The 24,665-nt window shown below is 50.0% G+C and overlaps 2 protein-coding genes and 1 non-coding gene across 6 annotated transcripts in view; all 3 read left to right on the forward strand.

Annotated features, from left to right (window-relative positions):
* Positions 1 to 835: 835 nt before the first annotated feature.
* On the forward strand, positions 836 to 974 carry LOC129530086 (U4 spliceosomal RNA). The gene has a single exon (XR_008675628.1). It is a non-coding gene; the product is annotated as a U4 spliceosomal RNA (small nuclear RNA).
* Positions 975 to 5,774: 4,800 nt separating this feature from the next.
* On the forward strand, positions 5,775 to 10,272 carry LSM10 (LSM10, U7 small nuclear RNA associated). The gene is made up of 2 exons (XM_004025468.3): positions 5,775 to 5,955; positions 9,555 to 10,272. Exon 2 carries the CDS (start codon positions 9,579 to 9,581, stop codon positions 9,948 to 9,950), a length of 372 nt encoding a protein of 123 aa, XP_004025517.1. The 5' UTR covers positions 5,775 to 5,955; positions 9,555 to 9,578; the 3' UTR covers positions 9,951 to 10,272.
* Positions 10,273 to 11,269: 997 nt separating this feature from the next.
* The window catches only part of STK40 (serine/threonine kinase 40), a 53,047-nt gene continuing 39,651 nt past the window's right edge, over positions 11,270 to 24,665 (forward strand). For 3 of the 4 annotated variants that reach the window (XM_055391940.2, XM_055391951.2, XM_063700306.1), the window contains exon 1: positions 17,816 to 18,003. The gene's annotated coding sequence lies outside the window, so the exon portion shown is untranslated. Of the gene's footprint in view, positions 11,356 to 17,815; positions 18,004 to 24,665 lie in introns of those variants that run through there. The other variant, XM_063700305.1, reaches the window with a different exon arrangement.

Below are 24,665 nucleotides of genomic sequence, written 5' to 3' on the forward strand. Positions count from 1 at the left end.
TATATAAACTCACTAACAAACTCGCTAACATAAATTTCTATATATATAAAATATATAAACTCACCAACATAAATTTGTATATATATAAAATATATAAACTTACTAACAAATTTATATATATAAATTATATAAACTCACTAACATTAACTCACTAACATAAATATGTATGTATATAAGTTACATAAACTCACTAACATAAATTTATATATAAAATATATTAACTCACTAACATAAATTTATATATATAAAATATATTAACTTACTAACATAAATTTATATATAAAAATATAAACTCATTAACATAAATTTGTATATATAAAATATATAAACTCACTAACACATTTATATATAAAATATATAAACGCACTAACATACATTTGTATATATATAAAATATATAAACTCACTAACATACATTTGTATATACATAAAATATATAAGCTCACTAACATACATTTACATATATATATATATATATATATATATATATATAAAATATAGGCTGGGTACAGTGGCTCATGCCTGTAATCCTAATGCTTTGGGAGGCCGAGGCAGGTGGATCACCTGAAGTCAGGAGTTCGAGACCAGCCTGGCCAACATGGTAAAACCCTGTCTCTACTAAAAATACAAAAATTAGCCAGGCATAGTGGTACGCACCTGTAATCCCTGCTACTTAGGGAGCTGAGGCAGAAGAATCACTTGAACCTGGGAGATGGAGATTGCAGTGAGCCAAGATCACACCACTGCACTAGCCTGGGCAACAGAACAAGACTGTGTCTCAAAAAAAAAAAAAGTGTATATATATATATAAACATAAACTCACTAACATAAGTTTAAAACTTATGTAAGTAGCAGTATTATCAACAATGAGGTTTATCTGAGGCACAATTCTCGCTCACTGAAAAATCCCAACACCCAGCCATGAAAACTTGCAATATAGTCGGCATTGGCAACTTTTGACAGTCTCTATGGAGACTGAATATTTAAAAGAAGAGAAGCAAATCCAGTCTCACATAGATAGCTGGAAAAGTGATCATACTTGAGGAAAGGCTGGCATAAGGGCCTTTTGAGAAGTTTGACTGTGGAAAGTAAGAAAACAGTAGATTGCATGGAGGAGAAAGACAATTTTATTTTTAGAATAAGAAGAGCCCAACTGTGATTGCTGATAAAAAGGGAAGCCTCCTAGGAGAGATGGAAATCAATGAATGAGAGAGTGAAGGAATGAAAGAAGCCTCTTTTTTTGTTTGTTTTTTGTTTTTTTTGAGACAGGGTCTTTGTCACCCAGGCTGGAGTGCAGTGTGCAGTGGCACAATCATAGCTCACTGCAGCCTCAACCTCCAGGGCTCAAGAGATCCTCCAGCCACAGCCTCCCACGTAGCTGCGATGGCAGCAGCGGCCCATCTGGAGCAGCCAGCTTCAACCACTTCATGCCAGGCAGAGGTGCAGCTGGGGCTGCGTGCTCTGTGGAGCCAGCAGGGGCCAGAAACAGATGATACCAGCAGGAGCCCCACACCCTACCAAGTTGACGGGGCATGGAGCCCTCACTCCTGGGCACAGCTGCAGCAACCCAGCCATGGCTCCAGACCCGGGCATCCCTGTGCTCTTGAGGGCCCAGAAAGCCCCTGCCCCCGCAGGCTCAGAAGTGCTTGCTCCCACTCCCAGGCGTCTCCCCACTCTTGGCACCCACTCCAGTGCAGAGCAAAGTTGTGGCTAAGCCCGGGCACTGTTGTGACCCAGCTTGATGTGCGTGCACTGTGGGCGACACTGACACACCAACCCCTGCTGCCTCAGCACCCCCCCAGACTTTGTGCCAATAAGCATGGGATGGAGGCCAGGGGACTGAGGGTGGCTTGGTGCAGGCCTGCAGGCTCCCATCAGCGCAGGCAATCTGGGCACCAGCAGACAGCATGTTAATAGTGCCAGGAGGCAGTCAGGTTCCTAGGCAGAAGGGGCAGATGCCCAGTGAAGCCCCACCTTCAAGCCAGGGGTGGCCTGAAGCCTGGGGGTGGGGCTGCCAGTTCCAGGTGGAATCCAGGACAGGAGTAAGAACTTCATTGATGCCTTCCAGCCAATTGGATGGTACTTTTTCCAGGCCCACCCATGGCCACCCATGGGCCAACCAGCATGCACTTCCTCCATTCTTCGCACATGAAAACCCCAGACTCAGCCAGTCTCAGACACTCCACAGGACCTGCTTGCGGAAAGGAGCCACCCACTTCAGGTCTCCCGAGAGCTGTTCTGTCACTCAATAAAGCTCCCTCCAGCTTGCTTACCCTCCAGTTATCCACATAACCTCATTCTTCCTGAATGCGAAACAAGAACTTGGGACCTGCCAAACAGTGGGAGTGAAAGGAGTATAACATATTCCTGGCCAGCTCGCTGAGCTGCGGGTGGTGACACACTCCCAGACTGCAGGAGTGAAGAGTGGTGACCCTTCCGGGGGCCCACCCTCCACCAGCGGGTAGCTGTGCCACATGACAGGAAGCGGTGGCTGGGCCTAGCCAGCCCAGGAACCACGGGCCAGAGCAGGGCAGCACTGAGCGGTAGGACTGAAAGAGCTGTAACACCTATGGACTGAAACACCCCCCCCCCCCCCGCCCCCCAAGATGCCCCGCCCCTGCTCCTCGTGTGGTGAAGAGCTGCAGCCCTTCTTGGGGCCCAGACCTCCGGGCTCCACAAGCCAGGGCTGTGACACAGTGTAACACCCTCTTTGTGGCTCTGTGGTTCCTGGTGTCTCTGAGCTTTCGGCCACCACTGTGTTCCCCTTGTCCAGATGCTGGTGCCCACAGCAGAAGCCACTTACGGTATGTCTGGTCCAGCCGCAGCCTTGCACAGAGCCAAAGCCTGTGCCGGCGCCTGGAGCTGCCAGTGCTGGCGCTTGGAGCTGCCCACCCGCTGCAGCAGCCGGCCTATCTGGCTGTGTGCAATGGTCGGACCCTGTGCTCACTCGCTCACACATCCCTCACTGCTCCACACCTGGCACGCCTTTGGCAGGCGTGGGATCCAAGCCCGTAGTGCAAGCTGAGCCCAGCCTGCCAGACTGAGCGGGCAGAACGAGCCCAGCAGGCACAAGCAAAAGTCAAGCACAGGCGCTGCTAGCCACAGAGGTTTCCGGATGGCAGAGTGACACCCTAAGGTTCTTGTGACAGCTGGGACTATAGGCGCACCCATTACACCCAGCTAATTTTTTTTTTTTTTTTTTTTTTTTTTTTTTTTTTTGAGATGGAGTCTCGCTCTGTCGCCCAGGCTGGAGTGCAGTGGCGCGATCTCAGCTCACTGCAAGCTCCGCCTCCCGGGTTCACGCCATTCTCCAGCCTCAGCCTCCCGAGTAGCTAGGACTACAGACGCCCCCCGTCACGTCCGGCTAATTTTTTGTATTTTTAGTAGAGACAGGGTTTCACCGTGTTAGCCAGGATGGTCTCCATCTCCTGACCTCGTGATCCGCCCGCCTCGGCCTCCCAAAGTGCTGGGATTACAGGCGTGAGCCACCGCGCCCGGCCACACCCAGCTAATTTCTTAAAACATTTTTGGCCGGGCTGGGTGGCTCACGCCTGTAATCCCAGCACTTTGGGAGGCCAAGGCGGGCAGATCACCTGAGGTCGGGAGTTCGACACCAGCCCGACTGACATGGAGAAACCCCGTCACTACTAAAAATACAAAAATTAGCCGGGTGTGGTGGTGCACACCTGTAATCCCAGCTACTTGGGAGGCTGAGGCAGGAGAATTGCTTCAACCCGGGAGGTGGAAGTTGTAAGCCGAGATCAGGCCATTGCACTCCAGCCTGGGCAACAAGAGCGAAACTCCATCTCAAAAACAAAAAAAATTTAGAGATGGGGTCTCACTATGTTGCCCAGGCTGGTCTCAAACTCCTGAGCTTAAACAGTCCTCTTGCCTTGTCCTGCCAAAGTGTTGGGATTACAGGTGTGAGCCACCACCCCCAGCCAGCCAAGAAGCCTAATTTACTGAGCTTCTTCTCTGTGCCAGATGCTTTCACACATTAATGAAGGTCACTTAAATCTTACAGTTCTCTGAGAAAGGCCTAATTTTTTGTTTTCATAACAAGCAAATTGAGGCTGAGGAAGAAAGTAATTTTTCCAAGGCTATACAGAGTGACTTTAAAAAAATGTAAATCAGGTGGGGCACAGTGGTGTGTGCCTGTAGTCCCAGCTATTCTTGAGGCTTGGGTAGGAGGATCACTTGAGCCCAGGTAGTTGAGGCTGCAGTGAGCTATGATCACATCACTGCACTCCAGCCTGGATGACAGGGTGAGAACCTGTCTCTACAAGTAAATCAAATCACGTCGCTCCCTTTCAATAGCCTGTCATAGCACTTCTAGTACTAGATGAGAAGACTGAGGCACAGAGAAGATACTAACTTGCCCAAAGTCACAATTAGCCAGGAGTAGATTTGAACCTAGGCACTGTATCTGGAGGCTGCACTCCTAACCATGAAATCTAAACTCCTTACCTTGGCTCACAAAGCCCTATATGCTCTGGCTCCTGCTTCCTCTCTGGCCTCTTGTTATACCACTCTCCCCAGCTTCCCTGGCCTTTCCTGTTCCTAAATTGTCAAGGTCATTTCCCCCAGGTTCTTTGCATGAACTGTGAAAAGAAAAAATTTAACTTTTAATTGGTGATTTGACTTTTTTTTGCCAAATTTGTTAAATTTCACTTTTATTTGCAACTCTAGAATAGGGCAACACTTCATTCTATAAAATGGAATGAGTGTTCAAATGAGCTGAGCAGAGATTGGTTTTACAGACAGAAAAGGGCTGAGGAAAGCAGAAACAGAAAACAAAAAGATTGGTTGTTTCAAAGTTACTTTCCTTGTAACTTTGAAGGCTAAAGCAGAGGGGACTTCCTTATCCTGCCAGCTAAAACGGGATGGTTTGGAGATCTAGCTATCTCTCACTCTTCTGATTTATCAGAATATCAGATAAACAACTTAGTTTCCACTTGGTGATGTAGAACTTTAGCATGAGTGACTCCATTTTGGTTCTGTCTGTTGGGCTTGGTGCAGGAGCCCTGTTCAAACCAATGGCCTCCAATTTTTTTTTTTTTTTTTTTTTTGAGACGGAGTCTTGCTCTGTTGCCCAGGCTGGAATGAAGTGGTACTTTCTGAGCTCACTGCAGCCTCCACTTCCTGGATTCAAGCAATTCTCCTGCCTCAGCCTCCCAAGTAGGTGGGACCAGAGGTGTACGCCACCACGGTGGGCTAATTTTTTCTATTTTTTGTAGAGACAGGGTCTCCCCATGTTGCCCAGACTGGTCTCGAACTCCTGGGCTCCAGTGATCCTTCCGCCTTGTCCTCCAAAGTGCTGGGATTACAGGTGTGGGCCTCTGCACCCGGCCCTGCCTCCTATAAATTTTACTTAACAAACTGTTCCCTCTAATTGCAATGCTCCTCCCATAGTTTTCACAAGCTTGGCTTCATGTCACTAATCTCAAATCAAATGTCACCTTCTCAGGGCACCCCTGACAATCCAATAAAAGACCACCTTGTTACCATCACATCACACTTAATCTTCTGAAGAAATTTTTCCCTATTTTTCTTCTTTGTTTTCTTAAGACTCTCTCCCCTGCAGCGCCATCAGCTCAGGGAGCCACTTGATCTTGGTCACCGCTCTATGCCGGAGCCTGGGAAGGAGCCTGGCCCAGGTCGCCGGTTCAATGAATGCGTGCGGAATGAATGAACGACTCTAGTGAAAGAGACTCCAATGACGCAGGCCGGGATTTGCGGAGCACGAGCCCCGCGCCGCGAAGCATTCTGGGGATTGTAGTTTCTCCGTGCCGCGGTGACTCGCAGAGCACTGACGCACTCTGCGCCCGGAGGACAGAGCGGCCCGGTCGCCGGCATGGTTTCTCCGTCCTGCTGCAGGCGGCGGGAGGCAGCCAGTCCAGGCGCCCGCTAGCTTCGGCGGCGACCCAGACGGGGAAAGCGGAAGGAATGTCGCGTGGTGGGTCCGGGTCGGCGGTGCAGGGAGCCCCGGGGCGGAATGCGGGGGATGCCAGGACCTCCGGAAGGAGGTGCCGGAGCCCAGGAAGCGTTTTCTTCCCCATTTACCGAGTATAGCTCCTTTCCCCAGACCCGCTCCCGCTGCTCTGAGTAAGCGGTGCTCATCCCGTTTTACCGGTAGCTTAGCTAGCTTGGAGAAGCTAAGTGGTTTGCTAAGTGATCGCCCTCCTAGGAGGTGGCAAAGCCTGTTCTAGAACCCGGGCCTGACTCGAGGTCCGGTGACTGCTCTTTGCAGTCGCAGCAGCAGCCCCATACCTTTGCTTGATCGCAGATTAATCAGGCTGCAGCCGGGTGGCTGGTCGTTAGGCCATGCCCAGGGACCTAGCTCCCAGGCCCCCTCGTCACTGGCCTAGTCTGGCTTGCCACGCTTAGTGTCACACTGCACAGCCCTGGACGGGATGCTGAGTGAGGTCGTAAAGAGAGAGCGTTCCACCCCCTTTAACTCAGGGTCTGAAAATAAGGGATAGGTAAGACATAGTGCACTAATACAATATCAGGGCATGTTGAAATCAAAGGAGAGTACCTTCAGTGGAGTGTGATTCTGATAGCTTTGTTTCGCCTGTAGTTTAATAAATGTGGAAACAGGTTCAGAGACATTAACTTTTCTAGGTTTTCATAATTAGGGGTGGAGTGGGGATTCCAACCTAGGTTTCTCTACCTTCAAAACCTATGTACCTTATATAATACCGGTTGGGGTTTTTTTCCCCCAATTCATTATCCAGATTTCTTTTCTTTTTTTTTCTGAGAGTCTCGCTCTGTCACCCAGGCTAGTGTGCAGTGGCACAATCTTGGCTCACTGTAACCTCTGCCTCCTGGGTTCAAGCGATTCTCCTGCTTCAGCCTCCCAAGTAGCTGAGATTACAGGTGCGCCCATGCCCAGGTAATTTTTGTATTTTTAGTAGATACTGGGTTTCACCATGTTGGCCAGGCGGGTCTTGAACTCCTGACCTCAGGTGATCCACTCGCCTTGGCCTCCCAAAATCCTGGGATTACAGGCGTGAGCCCTTGCACCCGGCCTCATTACCTTAATTTCTACTTACATAACAGCTACATGGTGTAGACCAATAGTTCCCAGAGTGTGGGCCCCTGACCAGCAGCATCAGCATCACCTGGGAACATGTTCAAAATGACTATCTCTGGGCCTCACCTCAGACCTGAGTCAAACTGGGAGTGGGGCCCAGCAAGCTGAGTTAACAAGCCCCTCAGATGATTCTGATACACACTAATGTTTGAGAACTACTGGTGTCAACCAATGATTCTCAAACCTTAACGTGTATCTAATTCACGTAGGGGGTCATGTTAAAATGCAGTCTGTTTCCAGCCAGTGTGGAAGATGGCAGTGAGCCACTCAGTGAAGGAGTGGATTTTATCTCAGAACAGGCCTGGGGAGAGACCTGAGATTGCACATTTCTAACCAGTACCCCTCAGCACTTTGGAGTTATCTGGGGAGCTTTCTTTTTTTTTTTTTTTTTTTTTTGTTGAGATGGAGTCACTCTGCTGCCCAGGCTGGAGTACAGTGGCACGATCTCAGCTCACTGCAAGCTCTGTCTCCCAGGTTCACGCCATTCTCCTGCCTCAGCCCCCCGAGTAGCTGGGACTACAGGCACCCGCCACCACGCCCGGCTAATTTTTTTGTATTTTTAGTAGAGACGGGGTTTCACCATGTTAGCCAGGATGGTCTCGATCTCCTGACCTCATGATCCGCCCACCTCGGTCTCCCAAAGTGCTGGGATTACAGGCATGAGCCACCGCGCCCAGCCGGGAGCTTTTACAAAATAGGATACCTGGGCCCACCCCTCTAACCAAACGAATCAGAATCTCTGGGGTGGGGAGGTTGGGTTAAAAACTCGCCAGATGATTCTAATGCACACCTGGTGTGAGGTTTGGAGCCAGACGGCTATGGATTTTCTTTTTTTTTTTTTGAGACAGAGTCTCTCTGTTACCCAGGCTGGAGTGCAGTGGCGTGATCTTGGCTCACTGCAGCCTCCACCTCCCGTATTCAAGCGATTCTCCTGCCTCAACCTCCGGAGCAGCTGTGATTATAGGTGCTCACCACCATGCCCGACTAATTTTTGTATTTTTAGTAGAGATGGGTTTTCACCATATTGGCCAGGCTGGTCTTGAATTCCTAGCCCCAGCGATCCACCCACCTTGGCCTCCCAAAGTGCTGGGATTACACAGGGGAGCCACCACGCCCGGCCTGTGGCTACGGATTTGAATTCCAGCAATTCCACTTATTTACTGTGACCTTGGGCAAGTTACCTCTCCTAGCCATATTTTTCTTTTTTTAAAATTATTGATTTTTTAAAATTAATGTATTATTAGGAATGATAGACTTTTGTTGTTAGTCCTAATAATTTGTCTTGCATTCTCAGTGTAGATAATCATATAATTGACAAACAAGGACAGTGATCTTCCTTTATAATTATTGTTTCTCTAAATTCTTTCCCTTCTTTCTGTAATCGTTTTTTGAACATTGCATTGACCATTACCTACATTTTACTGTTGATTAGAAGCCATAAAAGGCATCCTTTTCTTGTCTCTGACTCAATAGAAATGCTCACCATTTTCTTTATTTTTTGAGACAGAGTCTTGCTCTTGTTGCCCAGGCTGGAGTGCAATGGCGCAATCTTGGCTCATTGCAACCTCTGCCTCCTGGGTTCAAGCAATTCTCCTGCCTCACCCTCCCAAGTAGCTGAGATTACAGGCGTGTGCCACCACGCTTGGCTAATTTTTTGTATTTTTAGTAGAAACAGGGTTTCACCGTGTTAGCCAGGCTGGTCTCGAACTCCTGACCTCAGGTGATCCACCCGCCTCAGTCTCCCAAAGTGCTGGGATTATAGGCGTGAGCCACTGTGCCCGGCCAATGCTCACCGTTTTCTTATAGGTTTTTTTTTTTTTTTTTTTTGAGACAGAGTCACTCTGCCACGATCTTGGCTCACTGCAAGCTCCGCCTCTCGGGTTCACGCCATTCTCCTGCCTCAGCCTCCCGAGTAGCTGGGACTACAGGCGCCCGCTGTCACCACACTCGGCTAATTTTTTTGCATTTTTAGTAGAGACAGGGTTTCACCATGTTAGCCAGGATGGTCTCAATCTCCTGACCTCGTGATCTGCCCGCCTCAGCCTCTCAAAGTGCTGGGATTACAGGCCTGAGCCACCACGCCCAGCCTTCTTGTAGGTTTTTTTAAAAAATCAGAGTTGAGGTCTTGCTATGTTGCCCAAGCAGGTCAGCAGAGCTCTTGGGCTCAAGTGAAGCTCCTACCTCAGTCTCCTGAGTAGCTAGTACCACAGGTGTATCCCACTGCGCCTGGCCATCCTAGCCATATTTTTCTCATTCATAAAATGAGCATAAGTAATCCTTGGCTTGCAAGTTGGTGTGAGGATTCTATGAGACATGTGCGGGAAGCATCTGTGTCCACAGATACAAAAATTGCAGAGGTGGTCTGTGCTGGGAATTTTGTTTGAGAACCTGGTGGAGGTGAGTTGGCAACTGTACCCCCTACCCTGCTATAGCTGCCATCTGTGTGCTCCTGTCCACAGCAAGCAGGCAGCTGGTGTGGAAGAATGGCGGTGAGCCATTCAGTGAAGGAGCGGACCATCTCTGAGAACAGCCTGATCATCCTACTGCAGGGCCTCCAGGGCCGGGTAACCACTGTGGACCTGCGGGATGAGAGCGTGGCCCACGGACGCATAGACAACGTCGATGCTTTCATGAACATCCGCCTGGCCAACGTCACCTACACGGACCGTTGGGGGCATCAGGTCAAGCTGGATGACCTCTTTGTGACAGGCCGCAATGTCCGCTACGTCCACATCCCAGATGACGTGAACATCACCTCGACCATTGAGCAGCAGCTGCAGATTATCCATCGGGTGCGAAACTTTGGTGGCAAGGGCCAAGGCCGGTGGGAATTTCCCTCCAAAAACTGTAAGTGAGGCCCTCAGCAAGCCCTGGCCCCAACTCGGAGTCCTCCAGTGATCTCCGGAGCCAGCTCCCTGCCCTCACACCTTGTCTGGAACCCGAGAAGAAAGCAGGGCCAGGCCAGAAGCTGGTGTCCAACAGACACCACCTGTCAAAGCTGCCTTTCACAGGGTTCCACCTCCCAGACTCACTCTGGGACCCAGAATCCTATCTGTGGCCTTGGGGTAGGTGACAATCCCCCTTTTTGATGATCTGAATCTCTGACTTATTGATTATGGAACCTGTCAAGTAGTTTTCAACTCTCCCAGTGAGGATAATTAAACATGCTCAGCCTGAGCCACCTCTAAGTGTCTCCATTTCTCTTGCAGTTGTGTTCATTTTCTCATGAAACCCAACTTGGATACAAACAGGTCCGTGCCCCAGGCTTTCTCTTCTGTGTGCTGCGCTCCCAGACCGTCCTGTGTAGTCGGGGGCAGACTCAAGCTTGGCTGCACATTGGAATCACCTGTCCCACCCTCACAGATTCATATTTCATTGGTATGGGGTATGGTCTGAGGGCTATGAGTTTTTTTAATTTCCCAGGCAATTCTAATATGTAGCAGTTTTAGAATGGTAGGAGAGTACTTCAGTCTGGTCAGGTGGAAGATGGCTTTTCTATTCAGAGTCCTTGTTGAAGAGGCTGTTAGTCTCGTTGCTGTTTCCTGAAGCAGAGAGGTTGGAGTATCCTGGGCCCTCCTCCCCTGGGGTGTGGGAGCTTGGCACACACATTCCTGTACCTGTGGGAGCAGGAATTCCATCTCTAATCTGAGAGTTATTGGGTTCTCAGGGTTAGAACCCACGTCCTTGTAGTAGCTGCCTTGTTGTCATTCTAGGCCTGCCACAGGCAAACAACTGTCTTAGTGAAAGTGGCTCACTTGAGGTCAGGAGTTCGAGACCAGCCTGGCCAACATGGTGAAACCCCGTCTCTACTAAAAATACAAAAAAAATTAGCCAGGCGTGGTGGTACACACCTGTAATCCCAGCTCCTCAGGAGGCTGAGGTGGGAGAATCGCTTGAATTGAACCAGGAGGTGGAGGTTGCAGTGAGCCGAGATCGCACCACTGCACTCCAGCCTGGGCAACAGACGGAGACTCCATCTCAGGAAAAAAAAAAAAAAAAAGAAAGTGACTTTCTCCTGTGGAACCAGAGAGTTTGAACTCATCAGATATCCACACCACACCTGCCATGTGCCAAGGCCTTCTGCTAAGCACACATCATCTTTTTGTTTTGTTTTGTTTTGTTTTCAACAGAGACGAGGTCTCACTATGTTGCCCATGCTGTCTTGAATTCCTGGGCTCAAGCCATCCTCCTGCCTCAGCCTCCCTGAGTGGTAGGATTACAGGCATGAGCCACCGGGTCTGGCCAAGCACACATTATCAGGTGAGATTTGAACCTTTTTGCATCGGAGCTTATATCCTAGTGGGGGAGGTGGTCAAAGAAAACAAAGATGAGGCTGAACACAGTGGTTCACGCCTGGAATCTCAGTATTTTGGGAGGCTGAGGCTGATGGATCACTTGAGGCCAGGAGTTTGTGACCAGCCTGGCTAACATGGTGAAACCCCATCTCTACTGAAAATAGAACAATTAGCCGGGCATGGTGGCATGCACCTGTAGTCCCAGCTACCCAGGAGGCTGAGGCACAAGAATTGCTTGAACCCAGGAGGCAGAGGTTGCAGTCAGCCAAGATCACGCCATGGCACTCTAGCCTGGGCAACAGAGTGAGACTGTCTCAAAAAAAAAAAAAAAAAAAAAAAAAAACCAAAGATGAAATCCAGCTTGAGAACTGCTGTGGCAGAGTTTTGAATAAAGCAGGGCCCCGACCTTAAGATGCTGTCATTCTTGAGGGAGATTTGAGAGGAATGTTCATGTGGACGTTAGCAGCCCAAGGGCACTGCATTCACATTCGAGTTCAGTCTGTGTCAGGTGTTGTCTGCAGACCACCTCATCAGGACCAACTGGGATGTGTGTAGGAAATGCACTTTCCTGGCTCCTCCTTACCCAGGCTTGAATTGGAGTCTAGCACCCAGGAATCTGCATTCACATCCACCCATCCACCGTGATTCTTTTGCATACTGTATTTATTTTATTGCCTACAGGTCTAGAAGCCCCTTAACTCTGCCCTCTGCCTTCAGGGAGAACGGAGGGTCCTAGCAGAGAAAACTTCTGAATTTTCTGGCCCCTCTGACAACTGGAGTTAAGAGGACTGACTGACACCACAAAGTGACTGCTGGAAAGAGAAACCAGAGGGCAGGTGCAGAGGGAAGGCCTTCGCTGTGGGAACGTCACCATACCCTCGCAAGTGGGGAGAGAGATGAGGAACTGGTGGGAGTCCCACAGCAGCTTCCCTTGCAGACCTCTCCCACATGTGTGCCCGTGTGTGAGAAATGGAAGAGGGCTTAGCTGGGGGTTCGGCTTAGGGATGCAGGAAAGGTCGAGCTCTGAGGCTGTGATGGTACACCAAGGGCTTCCCCGTCCTCAGCAGAGCAGCAAGGGAAGCAGTAAGGCTAGTGTGGGTTGCTGAGAAGAGAGGCTCAAGACATGTTTCTTAAGTGTCGTGTGCCAGATCCCAGTGGCCCTCTGTCATTCCTAGGCAAGGTCTTGGGAAGACAGATGATAATGAGGGGAACCAGGCCCTGCAGAGACACATTTTTGCCAGGCCCCTCGGTTAGAGCACAGCTGAGACTTTAAACCCCAAAGGTGGGTCTTTTGTAATCTGGTCTTGGCTTGCTGGAAAAGGCTGTCAGGGGCCCAGGAAGGGGTTGAGGGAGCCCAGTGCCCACCAGCCTGTGGGAAGCCAGGAACTCCCCAACTGCCACTGGTCAGCCATTCCACAGGTCATTCTTGAGCACCAGCTATGTACCAGGCACAGTGGTAGCAACTGGGGAACATCAAGATGAACAAGGGTCTTGCCTCAGGAAGTGAACAGTCTAGTGAGGGAAACAGATAAATTAAAAAAGTAAAAATATTTACAGGTGCCCTGAAGGAAATAAACAGGGCCTTTTGAGAGACAATAACAGGTAGTTTTATTTTGGAAAATGTAGTCTGAGGAAGTGAAATCTTTTTTTTTTAGACAGGGAGTCTTGCTCTGTTGCCCAGGCAAGAGAGCAGTGGTGCGATCATGGCTCACTGCAGCTTTGAACTCCTGGGCTCAAGCCTCAGCCTTCCAAGTAGCTGGAACTACAGGTGCATGCCACCACACACCTGTGGTGTCTTAATTTCGTAACTTTTGTTTTTTTCCCCTAAGAGACAGGGTATCACTATGTTGTCCAGGCTGGTCTCAAACTTCTGGCCTCAAGCAATCCTCCTGCCTTGGCCCCAGTCACTGGGATTAAGAGCTTGAGCCACCCCACCCAGCAGGAAAGTAGTTAAACTGAGAAGAAGCCTGTCATTTAAAAAGCCAGGACAAGGCAGAGGAAACTGCCTGTGCAAAGGTCCTGGGATGGGAAAGCTTGGGGATTTGGGACAATAATAGTAACACTGTGGCTATTGGGGGAGAGGGAGGCAGATGAGAGTGGAGAAATGGGAGGGGGTGGGGCATATGACACAAGGCCTGTGGACAGAGTGTAGCTGGTTCCAGTTTCTGGTGTGCAAGAAACAGAACTTGAATTTTCTTTAACTCACTTGAATTCCTGTATTTTGCCCTACTCAGCCAGAGTGGCAGAAAGTTAATTGCAGTCAATTCACAGTTCCCCCATTTTCCTTGGCATTATGTTGGAATTCTAAGGCTCTTCCTTTCAAGGTGCCAAAGCATGGGAAGCATAGTCTGATTTGGTCATCCAGTCACACTAGCATCCACTGAGATGTTCTCATTTGGTTGTGACCTTTTGTCATCAGCCCATGAAGGTTGCTGCTGAGTTGCTCCCCATCCCCCCACCAAAAGACCCCTCCAAGTGTAACCCATACCCCTCTCAGGTGTGCAGTTTTGTTTTGTTTTGTTTTTCTGCTTTCCCCAGGCCATGTTAGGCCTAGGAAATTCTTGAGTCTTAGGTGAGTTAGGCCCTGTTTGTCCAAAATGCAGCATGCAGCCATTTCTCCAGAGGGTTTTGTGACTTCCCTGGTGCCCCACCCAGGAAAAGGAGCACAGCTCCTCTCTGCTTCTCAATCCCTTGGACCCAGATGATATTCCCAGTTACAAGACTGAGGAGAAGCTTCTCTCTTCTCAGGGACCCCCCTCCTCAATCTCAGACTCCCAGATCCCCGTTATAGTTTTCTAAATATGTGTCTGCACAGAAATTCTGTCCATTCCTCCCTGAAAGCTAAGCTTTTGGAATTCAGAAGCTAAAAATAGGCTCTGCATTCTGTTGTATCATTTGTTTCCCGAAGTAATGAATACAGAGTAACTTATCTGTGTAAGAGAAGGAGGGAGAACACCAAGGAAAAGATGAAAAACAATGCAAAGTGTTACTGTCCCACCAGATTCTGGATAGTGTGGAGGCAGAGGGAAAAAGACTAAAAAAGGCTTTGAAGGTGGGAAAGTTGGGAACTGCTTCTACTGACCCAGTCCAACTCTGTCATTTTACAGCTGAGGAAACTGAGGCTCAGAGAGGGAAAGGGGCTCTCCCCAGGTCCCATGGCTAAGTTAGAGGCAGAGTGCCAAGATGGGCACCATAATGGTCATGAAAAATAGCTACTGGCCAGGTGCAGTGGTTCACACCTATAATCCCAGCACTTTGGGAGGCTGAGGTGGGAGGATCACTTGAGCCCAGGAGTTCAAGACCAGCCCTAGCAACACAGTGAGACCCTGTCTCTATAAAAATTTTTTTAAAAAATTAGCAGGATATGGTGGGACACACCTGTAAGTCCCAGCTACTCATGAGGCTGAGGTGGGATCTCTTGAGCCTGGGAGTTTGAGGGTGCAGTGAGCTGTGATTGTGCCACTGCACTCCAGCCTAGGCAACAGAGCAAGACCCCGTCTCTAAAATAAAATAAATAAAAAATAGCTACTCTTTGTTGAATTTTACTACTTGCCCTGTGCTGGGTGCTCTGATGCTCCACAAGGGCAGAGCTGTTGTCTGGTTATGCCGAATCTCCAGCATCTAGCTCAGTGCTCTGCACATAGTGGGCACTCCATCAATCTTGTGGAATGAAAATAATCCTTTTTTTTTTTTTTTGAGATGGGGTTTCACTCTTGTTGCCTGAGCTGGAGTGCAATGGTGCGATCTTGGCTCACTGCGACCTCCGCCTCCCAGGTTCAAGTGATTCCCCCTGCTCAGCCTCTCAAGTAGCTGGGATTACAGGCACCAGCCACCACATCCAGCTAATTTTTGTATTTTCAGTAGAGACGGGGTTTTGCCATGTTAGCCAGGCTGGTCTCGAACTCCTGACCTCAGACAGTCCACCCAGCTCGGCCTCCCAAAGTGCTGGGATTGCAGGAGTGAGCGACTGCGCCCAGCCCTGAAAGTAATCTTATTATATCATTATAAAAACCCCATATATTAATAGCACCATTTTACATTTGAGCAAACCGGCTCAAGGAAGTTATGTGACCGGCTCAAGGAAGTTATGTGGCCTGCTCAAGGTGAACAACAGAATGGGGATTTGAACTCAGGTCTGTGTGACTCCAACTCGATGATCTTAACTGCTGTGCTATTCTGTTTCCCAGCACTCTTGGCATCATACTGATGACAGAGTATAAGAGGTGCCTTTGTTCACCACAGTGGTGGTACCTAGCCACAGGGTGTAGGTCTGACACTCAAAATTTGCCAGATTTAGGCCTTACGATTTGGTGACAAAGAAGCCAGAGCCAACCAGTAATGGAGACGAGGGTTCAGAAGCCTGAGGAAGCCCCTGGGGGTTGAAGGTCTCTTTCCCTCCTTCTGTGATAGGCAGATCTGCCTATACCTTGTCAAGCCACCATCTCATGCTGTTGTGACAGGCGTCACTTTGTTATGGCAGCACCGTCTGCCGTAAGCCTAGAGTTGGAGAGCCAGCAAGAGTATGTCAGCGTGAGTGTGTGAATGTGTGTGTGTGTGTGTGTGTCCCAGCGTTCTCCTCATGCTAGTGTCCTGATGACAGTTTCTCATTTCCTCTGGCTGGCACCTTTGGTTTCTATTCATTACTTCTTCTCCTCCTAGCTTTCTGTTCCTCCTCCTCTCCTTTGTTAAAATCCTATATTTTCAATCAGCTGAGAGTCTCCTGGGGGTAGGAATGATGGTGTCAGCGCAGAGTGATTCATCTAGCTGATAATTAGAGCTCTGGAAAACCCAGAACTCATTTTTGTCAGAGTCAGGGCTTCCGGAATCCCTAGGCTTTTTGTTTTATCAGAGAGAGGAGCTTGCTGGGCTGGGGCCTTCTTTATGCCTGTCTTTTGGTCACCCACCTCATTGAAGCCCTTCAACTGAGATGAGTATGAGCGCTCACTGGGTCTTGCAAAAAGCTGTTTCTATAACTCCGAGTCCTCACAGTGATCCCCCAAGCGTTATCCCTGTTTGGACAGAAGGGGAAGATTGGGCAATTTGCACATAGTCACCCAGCTTGTAAGTGATGCAGCAGGGATTCAAAGCCAAGTTTTTTGGAATCCATCAGACTTGATTTGAATCCTAGCCCTGCCATTATTAGCTGTGTGTGTTTGGGCACATTAATTTCCTTCTCTGAGCACTGGCTTCCTCAGCTGTAAACAGCCTCCTACCTAACACTGTCTCAAGTGCTCCATGCAGAGTGTGGCAGAACGGTGGGAGCTGTCCTGATTACTCTTGTTAGTCAGCCCCATCAGCAGCTCAGTGGGCACCAGGCATTCAGAGACAAAGGACCCAGGTAGAGGCAGCCAGACTTCACTCATATCAGCTCTTGTGTCCTGGCACTGCCTATGTGGAGATGACAAATGCACATACACACAAGTGGCCACACACCCTAGGAAAACCCAGCAGTGTACACAAGCTTAGACACGTGTGCCCACACATGGATATAGAGTGACCCAGGGGACAGCTGGAAAGACAGCCAAGAGTTAGACATCATAAGCAGCAAACACCCTGACTCACACCTCTGGGACAAGGGAGTGGGGCTACGGCCGCTGGTGCTGCTGCCACTGAGCCCTTCTAGCTGCTTCTGCATGCCAAGGGAGGGAAGCCAGGCTCTTAGAGGGCCCCAGTGAGTCACTTGCCTGATGCAATCCCTTTAAAGGGCTCATCTGCTGGTGCAAGAAGCTGATTCATGGAGGGCGTGGTTGCTGGAGGAGGAGGAGAAAGGGACCGAAACTGCAGCAGGAGGAACTGAGGTTAGATAGCTGTAGTCGCTAATAGGAACGCTTCACTGTAAACCTCCCTGGTCAAGGCTTCAGGGATCTCCAGGTTGAAGGTTGCCATCCTCGGGGTTTCTACAAAGGCGACAGACCTAGAGGGAAATGAATTATGAGCGCTGCGACAGGAATTTCTGTCTTTTATTGAGCCTAACTGCAGTGCTTTCCTCACAGAGTTCCACAAACCGGGAAATGAGGATCAAGGATGAGTCACTTTTCTGATAAATACACTACATACAATTGGCTGATCTTCCAACCGCTGGGGACTTCAACCTCGGCAGGGGGAGTGTAGGGCCCGCGGGGTTCTGTGGGGTCGGGCGGGGCGGTGCCTCCGTCCGAGCCTCGCCGCAGATATAGATCTGCGTAAGTAAGTACCGCCCCATTAGGGCCTCGGCCTCCAATCGTGTAACAGGTTTCGCCCAGACCCCACCCTGAACCAATCCTCAATCGGACTCTGGCCTCTTGCCTGAAGTCTTCCGCCCATCGTCAAGATGGCGCCCCAATCCGAAAGCCGTGGGGCTGGAGACGCAGGCGGAGGGCGGGGCCTGGGGGGCGGGGCCGCGGCTAAGGCTGGGGAGGAGGGGGGCGGTGCGTCACTTCCGTTGTCAGGTGGCGGCGCCGCAGCCATGGAGGGAGGCGGCGGCGGCGGCGGCGGCTCGGGTGGCTGCGCTGGGAGGCGGCGGTGAGAGGCTCGCACGCCTTCAGCCCGGCCCCGGCCCCCCGGGACGGAGAGCCGAGCAGCCCCGGCTCTGGGCTACGGGCTATGGGCGAATAGCTCTGACCACCCGGCGAAGGTGAGGGCAGGGGTCCCGGAGCGGGGAGCCGGGTGGGGGTTGCGGGTAGGCGGGGCGGGCCCCGGCGGCCGCGGCGGTGGAATCGGAGTGACAGCCTGAAGCCATCTGGGTGCAGCAGAAATGGCCCCGGCGAATGCCCCCTCCTCCGCTGGGGGCTCTGCCTTTCCCCGGCGGCAGGGGCGAGGGCTGCCTCGCGCCGGGTACCGGGAGGCCGCGGGAGCTTCAGTCCCCGCCGCAGCTCTGGGAAGTGGGCACTGCCAGCTTTGCCCAGAGTTACCCAGCCAGTGAATGAAGCAACCGGCGTGTGAATCCAGCCAGATCTTTCCAAAAAGACACCTTCTGCCTCTCCGTGTTTCCCTCCTAATCCCGAGGGTGACTTGATAGTTAGAACGAGTCCCCAGGGAGGGCCAGCCAGGGCTTCCTCCAAGAGCCCTCACTCTGGCACGGGCGCTACCGCTGCTGGGGAATTTTCATATCCCGGGCGGCGTTCAGGTACGAGTCACAGCTACCTGCTTGCCAAGGCCACGTTTGGCCGGCCTTTTCCAAGGAGAGCTTGCTGTGGTCAGTGTTTCACCTGCCGAGCCGGTCAGGCCCGCCCATTCCCACGCCACTTGGCCCCGCCTTCCAGCCAGTAGGTAGGGACTTTCGGATTCCTGATGCCGAGTTTTCTGCCCACCCCAATCCCCAGGTTTGAAGCCCTTTTGTTAGCGGAAGGAAGAGATGACAGCCGCCCTCTGTGTGGCAGGATAGACTTTGCTCTGTTTTAAGTCACTGGAGGAAACCGGTTGGTTTTGCTTTGGTTTTGAGAACCAGTGGGGAAGAGGGTAGGCATACTGGGCTGGGCGCCTTTCCCTCTTTGAGTAGTTTTGCGTGAGATAAGCAAGAGCAGAAAGTGTAATTGTAGGGCCAAAATAATCTTGTTTGTAAACAGTGCCTGTGAGCTCCTTTAGTGCTTCCTAATGGCCGTGCTGTGCAAGTTGTTGGTTGGGTTAATCTAGACAGTCCTCATTCATTCATTCATTCATTTCTCACATGACCACAACAAGAGTCCTTGCCTAGAGGCAAGTGCTAGACAGCATAGTGGTTAAGAGTAGGCTTTGGAGCCAGACTTCCTGAGTTCAAATTCTGGCTCAGCAACTTTCCAGCTGTGTGTACCTGGGCACATTGCTTAGTCTCCCTGTGCCTCAGTGTCTTCATCTATAAAACAAGGATGATAACAGAGAGAGATATTATGAAGAGTAAAAAGTTAACATGTAAAACATACAACCGTGTTTGCCACATAATAAGAATTCAATAAATGTTATCTATTTTTATTTCAAGGAGCATACAGTCTAATTAAGGGAAATAGACCTGTAAACAAATGGTTGAAATGTGGTCTAAAGAAGCTAGTAGGCCGGGCGCGGTGGCTCACGCCTGTAATCCCAGCACTTTGGGAGGCCTCTACTAAAAATACAAAAAATTAGCCGGGCGTGGTGGCGGGCGCCTGTAGTCCCAGCTACTCGGGAGGCTGAGGCAGGAGAATGGCGTGAACCCGGGAGGTGGAGCTTGCAGTGAGCCGAGATCGCGCCACTGCACTCCAGCCTGGGCGACAAAGCAAGACTCCGTCTCAAAAAAAAAAAAAAAAAAAAAAAAAAGAAGCTAGTAGTGGCCGGGCGCCGTGGCTTATGCCTGTAATCCCAACACTTTGGGAAGCCGAGGCGGGTGGATCACCTGAGGTCAGGAGTTCGAGACCAGCCTGGCTAACATGGTGAAACCCCATCTCTACTAAAAATAGAAAAATTAGCTGGGCATGGTGGCACAGGCCTGTAATCCCAGCTACTCGGGAGGCTGAGGCAGGAGAATTGCTTGAACCCGGGAGGCAGAGGTTGCAGTGAGCCGAGATCAAGCCACTGCACTCCAGCCTGGGTAACAGAGTGAGACTCTGTCTCAAAAAAAAAAAAAGAAGAAGAAGAAGCTAATAGCAGCAGCAACAGAGTACTGTGGGAGCCCAGTGGAGAAAGGGAGAAAGCTGCGAGCTCAGCCTTGGGGGTGGGGTGGGGACGGGAGTGTGCCATGGAAAGGCTTGGCAGAAGTGATGCTGGAGCTGAGTCTAAAAGGAGAGGAGGGAAGGCTTAGCCAGGTGAGAATGAATACTTTGAGAGCGAGATAGACAAATAAACTCATAGTTTATTCCAGAAATCTCAGATTGTTCAATCTAGTGGTATGGAAGTTGATATGGTGCAAGTGAAGCAGTATAGGTTCATGAAAGAATGCCATATTAGCAATTTGAGATATCATGCCCAGGGCAGCCGGGAGCAAGTGAAAAGGTCTGAAGCAGAGGAATGACATGATTGGTTACATATTTTAGAAAGATTTCACTGGAGTCCCAGTAGAGGAGGGAAGGAGGAGGACAGGAGCGACTGAAGGGCTGGAGAACTCTTCGGAGACAAACCTAGGCTTCTGAGAGAGGAGAGTTGGTGCTGGGGCGATGGATCTTTGCTGAGGAAGCACCATGTACAACCAGTGCCAGATGGCAAGCTCCTGCATTGGCCTGGGCTTCTCTGCCTGGCGCAGAAGTGCCTGGCACATGTGCCCCTCTCTTCCTGGGATTGTAGGTTGCTTGAGCAGCTGGGGAGATAAGACTGCCCTCTCAGAAGGCCAGTTGTAAAGGGTGCTGTGTTTGCTAACTTGTGCTTTTAATCTGACCTTTGGGGAAGGCAGTAGATTGTAATAGTTAAGAGGTTATTTGAGGCCAGGCATGATGGCTCACGCCTGTAATCCCAGCACTTTAGGAGGCCGAAGTGGGCAGATCACCTGAGGTCAGGAGTTCAAGACCAGTCTAACATGGAGAAACCCCTTCTCTACTAAAAATACAAAATTAGCCGGACGTGGTGGTGCATGCTTGTAATCCCAGCTACTCAGGAGGCTGAGACAGGAGAATCTCTTGAACCTGGGAGGCGGAGGTTGCAGTGAACCAAAATCGCACCATTGCACTCCAGCCTGGGCAACAAGAGCGAAACTCTGTCTCAAAAAAAAAGCTTATTTGGCTCTGCCATCAGACAGATCTGTGTTCTACTTCTATCCCTGCTGGTCACTAGGGATTACTTATTCTCTCCACCCCAGCTTTCTCATCTGTAAAATGGGGACAATAAGAGTACCTTCCTAATAGGGCAGTTGTGAGGAGTAAGTAAGATGTTACAGGATGAGTACTTAACAGACACTGAGTAGTAAATGTTAGCTCTTATTACAGGCTACAGGAAAGAACTTTTAGGAATTAGTTGCAGCAATTCATGGCAACTAGAACTATGTCCCGTTGAGCTGTCAGAAGTGTCCTGAGGGATCACAAGATCACAGAGTTTTATTCTTTCTGAAAAGAAAATCTAAGGGGAGTTTACCCAGTCTGTATGGGAGCCATGCAGATGATTCAGCTTGGCTCTTTAAAAGAACTATTTTTAAAAATAGAAGTAGGACTGCTGAGAAAAAAATAGTACTTTAAAGTATACATGGGTTGGCCAGGCGCGGTGGCTAACGCCTATAATCCCTGCACTTTGGGAGGCTGAGATGGGCAGATCGCTTGAGCCTAGGAGTTCAAGACCAGTCTGGGCAAGATGGCGAAACCCGTCTCTACAAAAAATACAAAAATTAGCTGGGCATGGTCATACGCACCTGTAGTCCCAGCTACTAGGGAGGCTGAGGTGGAAGGATCTCTTGAGCCCAGGAGATCAAGGCTGCAGTGAGCCGAGATTGCACCACTGCATTCCAGTTTAGGTGACACAGTGAGACCCTGTCTCAAAAAAAAAAAAGTATACATGGGAGTAAATGTATTTAGAATTTCTTCTCTGTGTGTCCCTGCTAGCAACCCTAGTCTGGTACCTGAATAAGCAGCATCAAGAGGCATCACACACACTGATGAGTGTGGTAGCTCAAAATACAGAGCCCTGATTCCACATACATGAGCTCCCATGTGTGGCTGGGACTCTGCTGGGTCCTGGGGGCAGGAGGAGGATGGAGAGGCAGGCCCTACCATGGAGGAGGTTGTGATCTAGGGGCAAGCTCCTAACCAGTTAACATGTGCACAGTTTGGCAAGTCTCTCACAGAAGTCTATAGCCTGTGGGGGAACCCAGTGGAAGAAGTGATTGAGCTCTAGGATGAGGAGGAGACTGGGAAGAACTTCAGAGAGCCCTTAGAACTTGAACTGGAACTGGGCACAGCAGCTCACGCCTATAATCCCAACACTTTGGAAGGCCGAGGCAGGAGGATCGCTTGAGCCCTGAAATTGAAGACCAGCCTGGCCAACATAGTGGGACCCCATCTCTACAACAATTAAAAAAGAAAAAAAATAGTTAAGCGTTGTGGCATATACTTGTAGTTCCAGCTACTTGGAAGGCTGAAGTGGGAGGATCACTTGAACCTGGGAGTTCCCAACTCCCAGTAAGCTGTAATCGCACCACTGCACTCGAGCCTGGACAACAGAGTGAGACCCTGTCTCAAAAAAAGAACTTGAATTGGATCATGAAGAATGAATAGAGTTTTCTGGGGGTCTATGAAGCCCTCCAGGCAGGGGGAGCAGCCTGGCACAAGCACGGATATGTGGTAATTTGTGTGGCACTTTAGGAACCACAGGAGTTCTAGCCCAGAGTGTGAAGGGACTGACTGCAGGATGTGCCTGAAAGGTAGGCAGGCACTAGGGCTCAGATGCTTGAATTTTGTATTCTGTTGGTGATGGATGCCTTGCATTAAGTGGAGGAAACATACCGTTAGACCTGCATCTGCTTTGGAGGATGGAGTGGGTTGGGGAGAGGTTGGAGTCCCCATAGGAGGCTGTTGCAGTAATCCCAGCAAGGGCTGAGAGGGGCTTAGATCAGGGCAGAGGCAATAGGGTTGAGAAGAAGAGCAGAGATGAGCTGTTTGGGGGGAAATCAACTGGACTCTGGGAGTGTTTGGAAGTGATGCCAGAGGGAGGAGGAATGGTGACAGGTAACCTTGAGGTCCTTGGTTTGGGTGACAGAGTGAATGATAGTGCAGAGATAGGGATGGCTCAAGGAGAAGATAATGGCCAGTGAAATCTGCCAGCTTCGTTCAGTAAACCCTGGGCATACCCTCTCGGGGGAGGATCAGTTGGAAGGTCTTGTAGACTCCTGTCTGGACTTGGGCCAGGCTTCCCTTTGCTTTCGCCTGAATCAGCACCTGGGAGAAGGGCAGCTTTCCTTCCTTCACCTTTCCTCTGCCCACATTTAACCAGGGAGGTGAACCTCTTCATGTTTCACATCTATAAAGCGATAAATCTTCAGCCTTCCAATAGCCCTAAGAGCAACCCTTCCCTCTGGCAATATCCACCCCAGTTCAGCATACTACAGCCCACTGATGGGGTCCTGAACAGCAGAGACCCTCAGGGGAGAGAAGCTTTCTCAGTGCCCCCTGGAGATCTTATCTAGAGAGAGGTCTGGAAATTGGATTTGCTGCCTGAAGCTGGCTCAGCAGATTCAGTCCTTCTTCTCAGGAAGGACTGATATCTGCCAGAGGCCACCCAGGACTTGCTCAGAACCTTCAGGGAAAGGAGAGAAAGCTGCCCAGTGTCCTTGACCCTTGAAGTTCTAAGGGAGCCAGAAGCTGTCCCTCAGCTGGATTGGACTATAGTGAGGGGTGTGCTGGTGGGCGGGCCTTTAAACAGGCCCTTTGGAATTTGGGAGATTTTTTTACATGATTTGTCCTTGGGTTTGTGGTGTAAAGAAAGTAAACGAGAAAATGATCTGAAACAAGAGCATTTCTTTCCCCTCCACCTGCTCAGGTGAGACTCTGGCCTCGAAGGTAGTCGAGGGCCCACAGCAGCCCCCGCATATCCTCCCAGGCTCTGTAATCAAGATCCAAGAGGGGAAAGGATGGAATTGCTTGCCGTGATTTACTTACTATCTTAGAGATAGTTCCACTTTGGCACATGCAGGTCTGGGTCGTTTGTGGCTATGATGTGTCCCACTGTGAGTGTAATTTATTCAACAAGCTCTCTGCGAACAAACACTTGGGTTATTTTCTGCATTCTACTCTCTAAACACTTCTGCTGAAGTGACTTTCTTCATACATATGACTTTGCCCACCTTAGGTATCATCTGCAGGATAAATTTCTAGAAGTGAATTGCTGCCTCAAAGACTATCCTTTATTATTATTATTGTTAAAGAATTTCTAGGTCTCCTTTTAATAAATTGGGGCAGCCTTATTTTTCCCCCAGCAAGTGAATCTGTTCTTTTGGGTTGAGGTCGTACGTCCTGAGGGGAACACAGGTGTTCCATCTCCCTAAAGAGGCTACAACCCAGGCTGGGCGCGGTGGCTCACACCTGTAATCCCAGCACTTTAGGAGGCCGAGGCAGGCAGATCACGAGGTCAGGAGATCGAGACCATCCTGGCTAACACGGTAAAACCCCGTATCTACTAAAAATACAAAAAATTAGCCGGACGTGGTGGTGGGCACCTGTAGTCCCAGCTACTCGGGAGGCTGAGGCAGGAGAATGGCGTGAACCCAGGAGGCGGAGCTAGCAGTGACTGCCCTCCAGCCTGGGCGAGAGAGCGAGACTCCATTTCCAAAAAAAAAAAAAAGAGGCTACAACCCAACGGTGTTCATTCTCTCCTGGCCATGACAGTCAGTCTTGGGTGTGAGTTCAGGCTCCCCAGAACTTAGCAGTCTACAGG

Source organism: Gorilla gorilla, chromosome 1 (assembly GCF_029281585.2).
Source record: "Gorilla gorilla gorilla isolate KB3781 chromosome 1, NHGRI_mGorGor1-v2.1_pri, whole genome shotgun sequence".
NCBI lineage: Eukaryota > Metazoa > Chordata > Mammalia > Primates > Hominidae > Gorilla > Gorilla gorilla.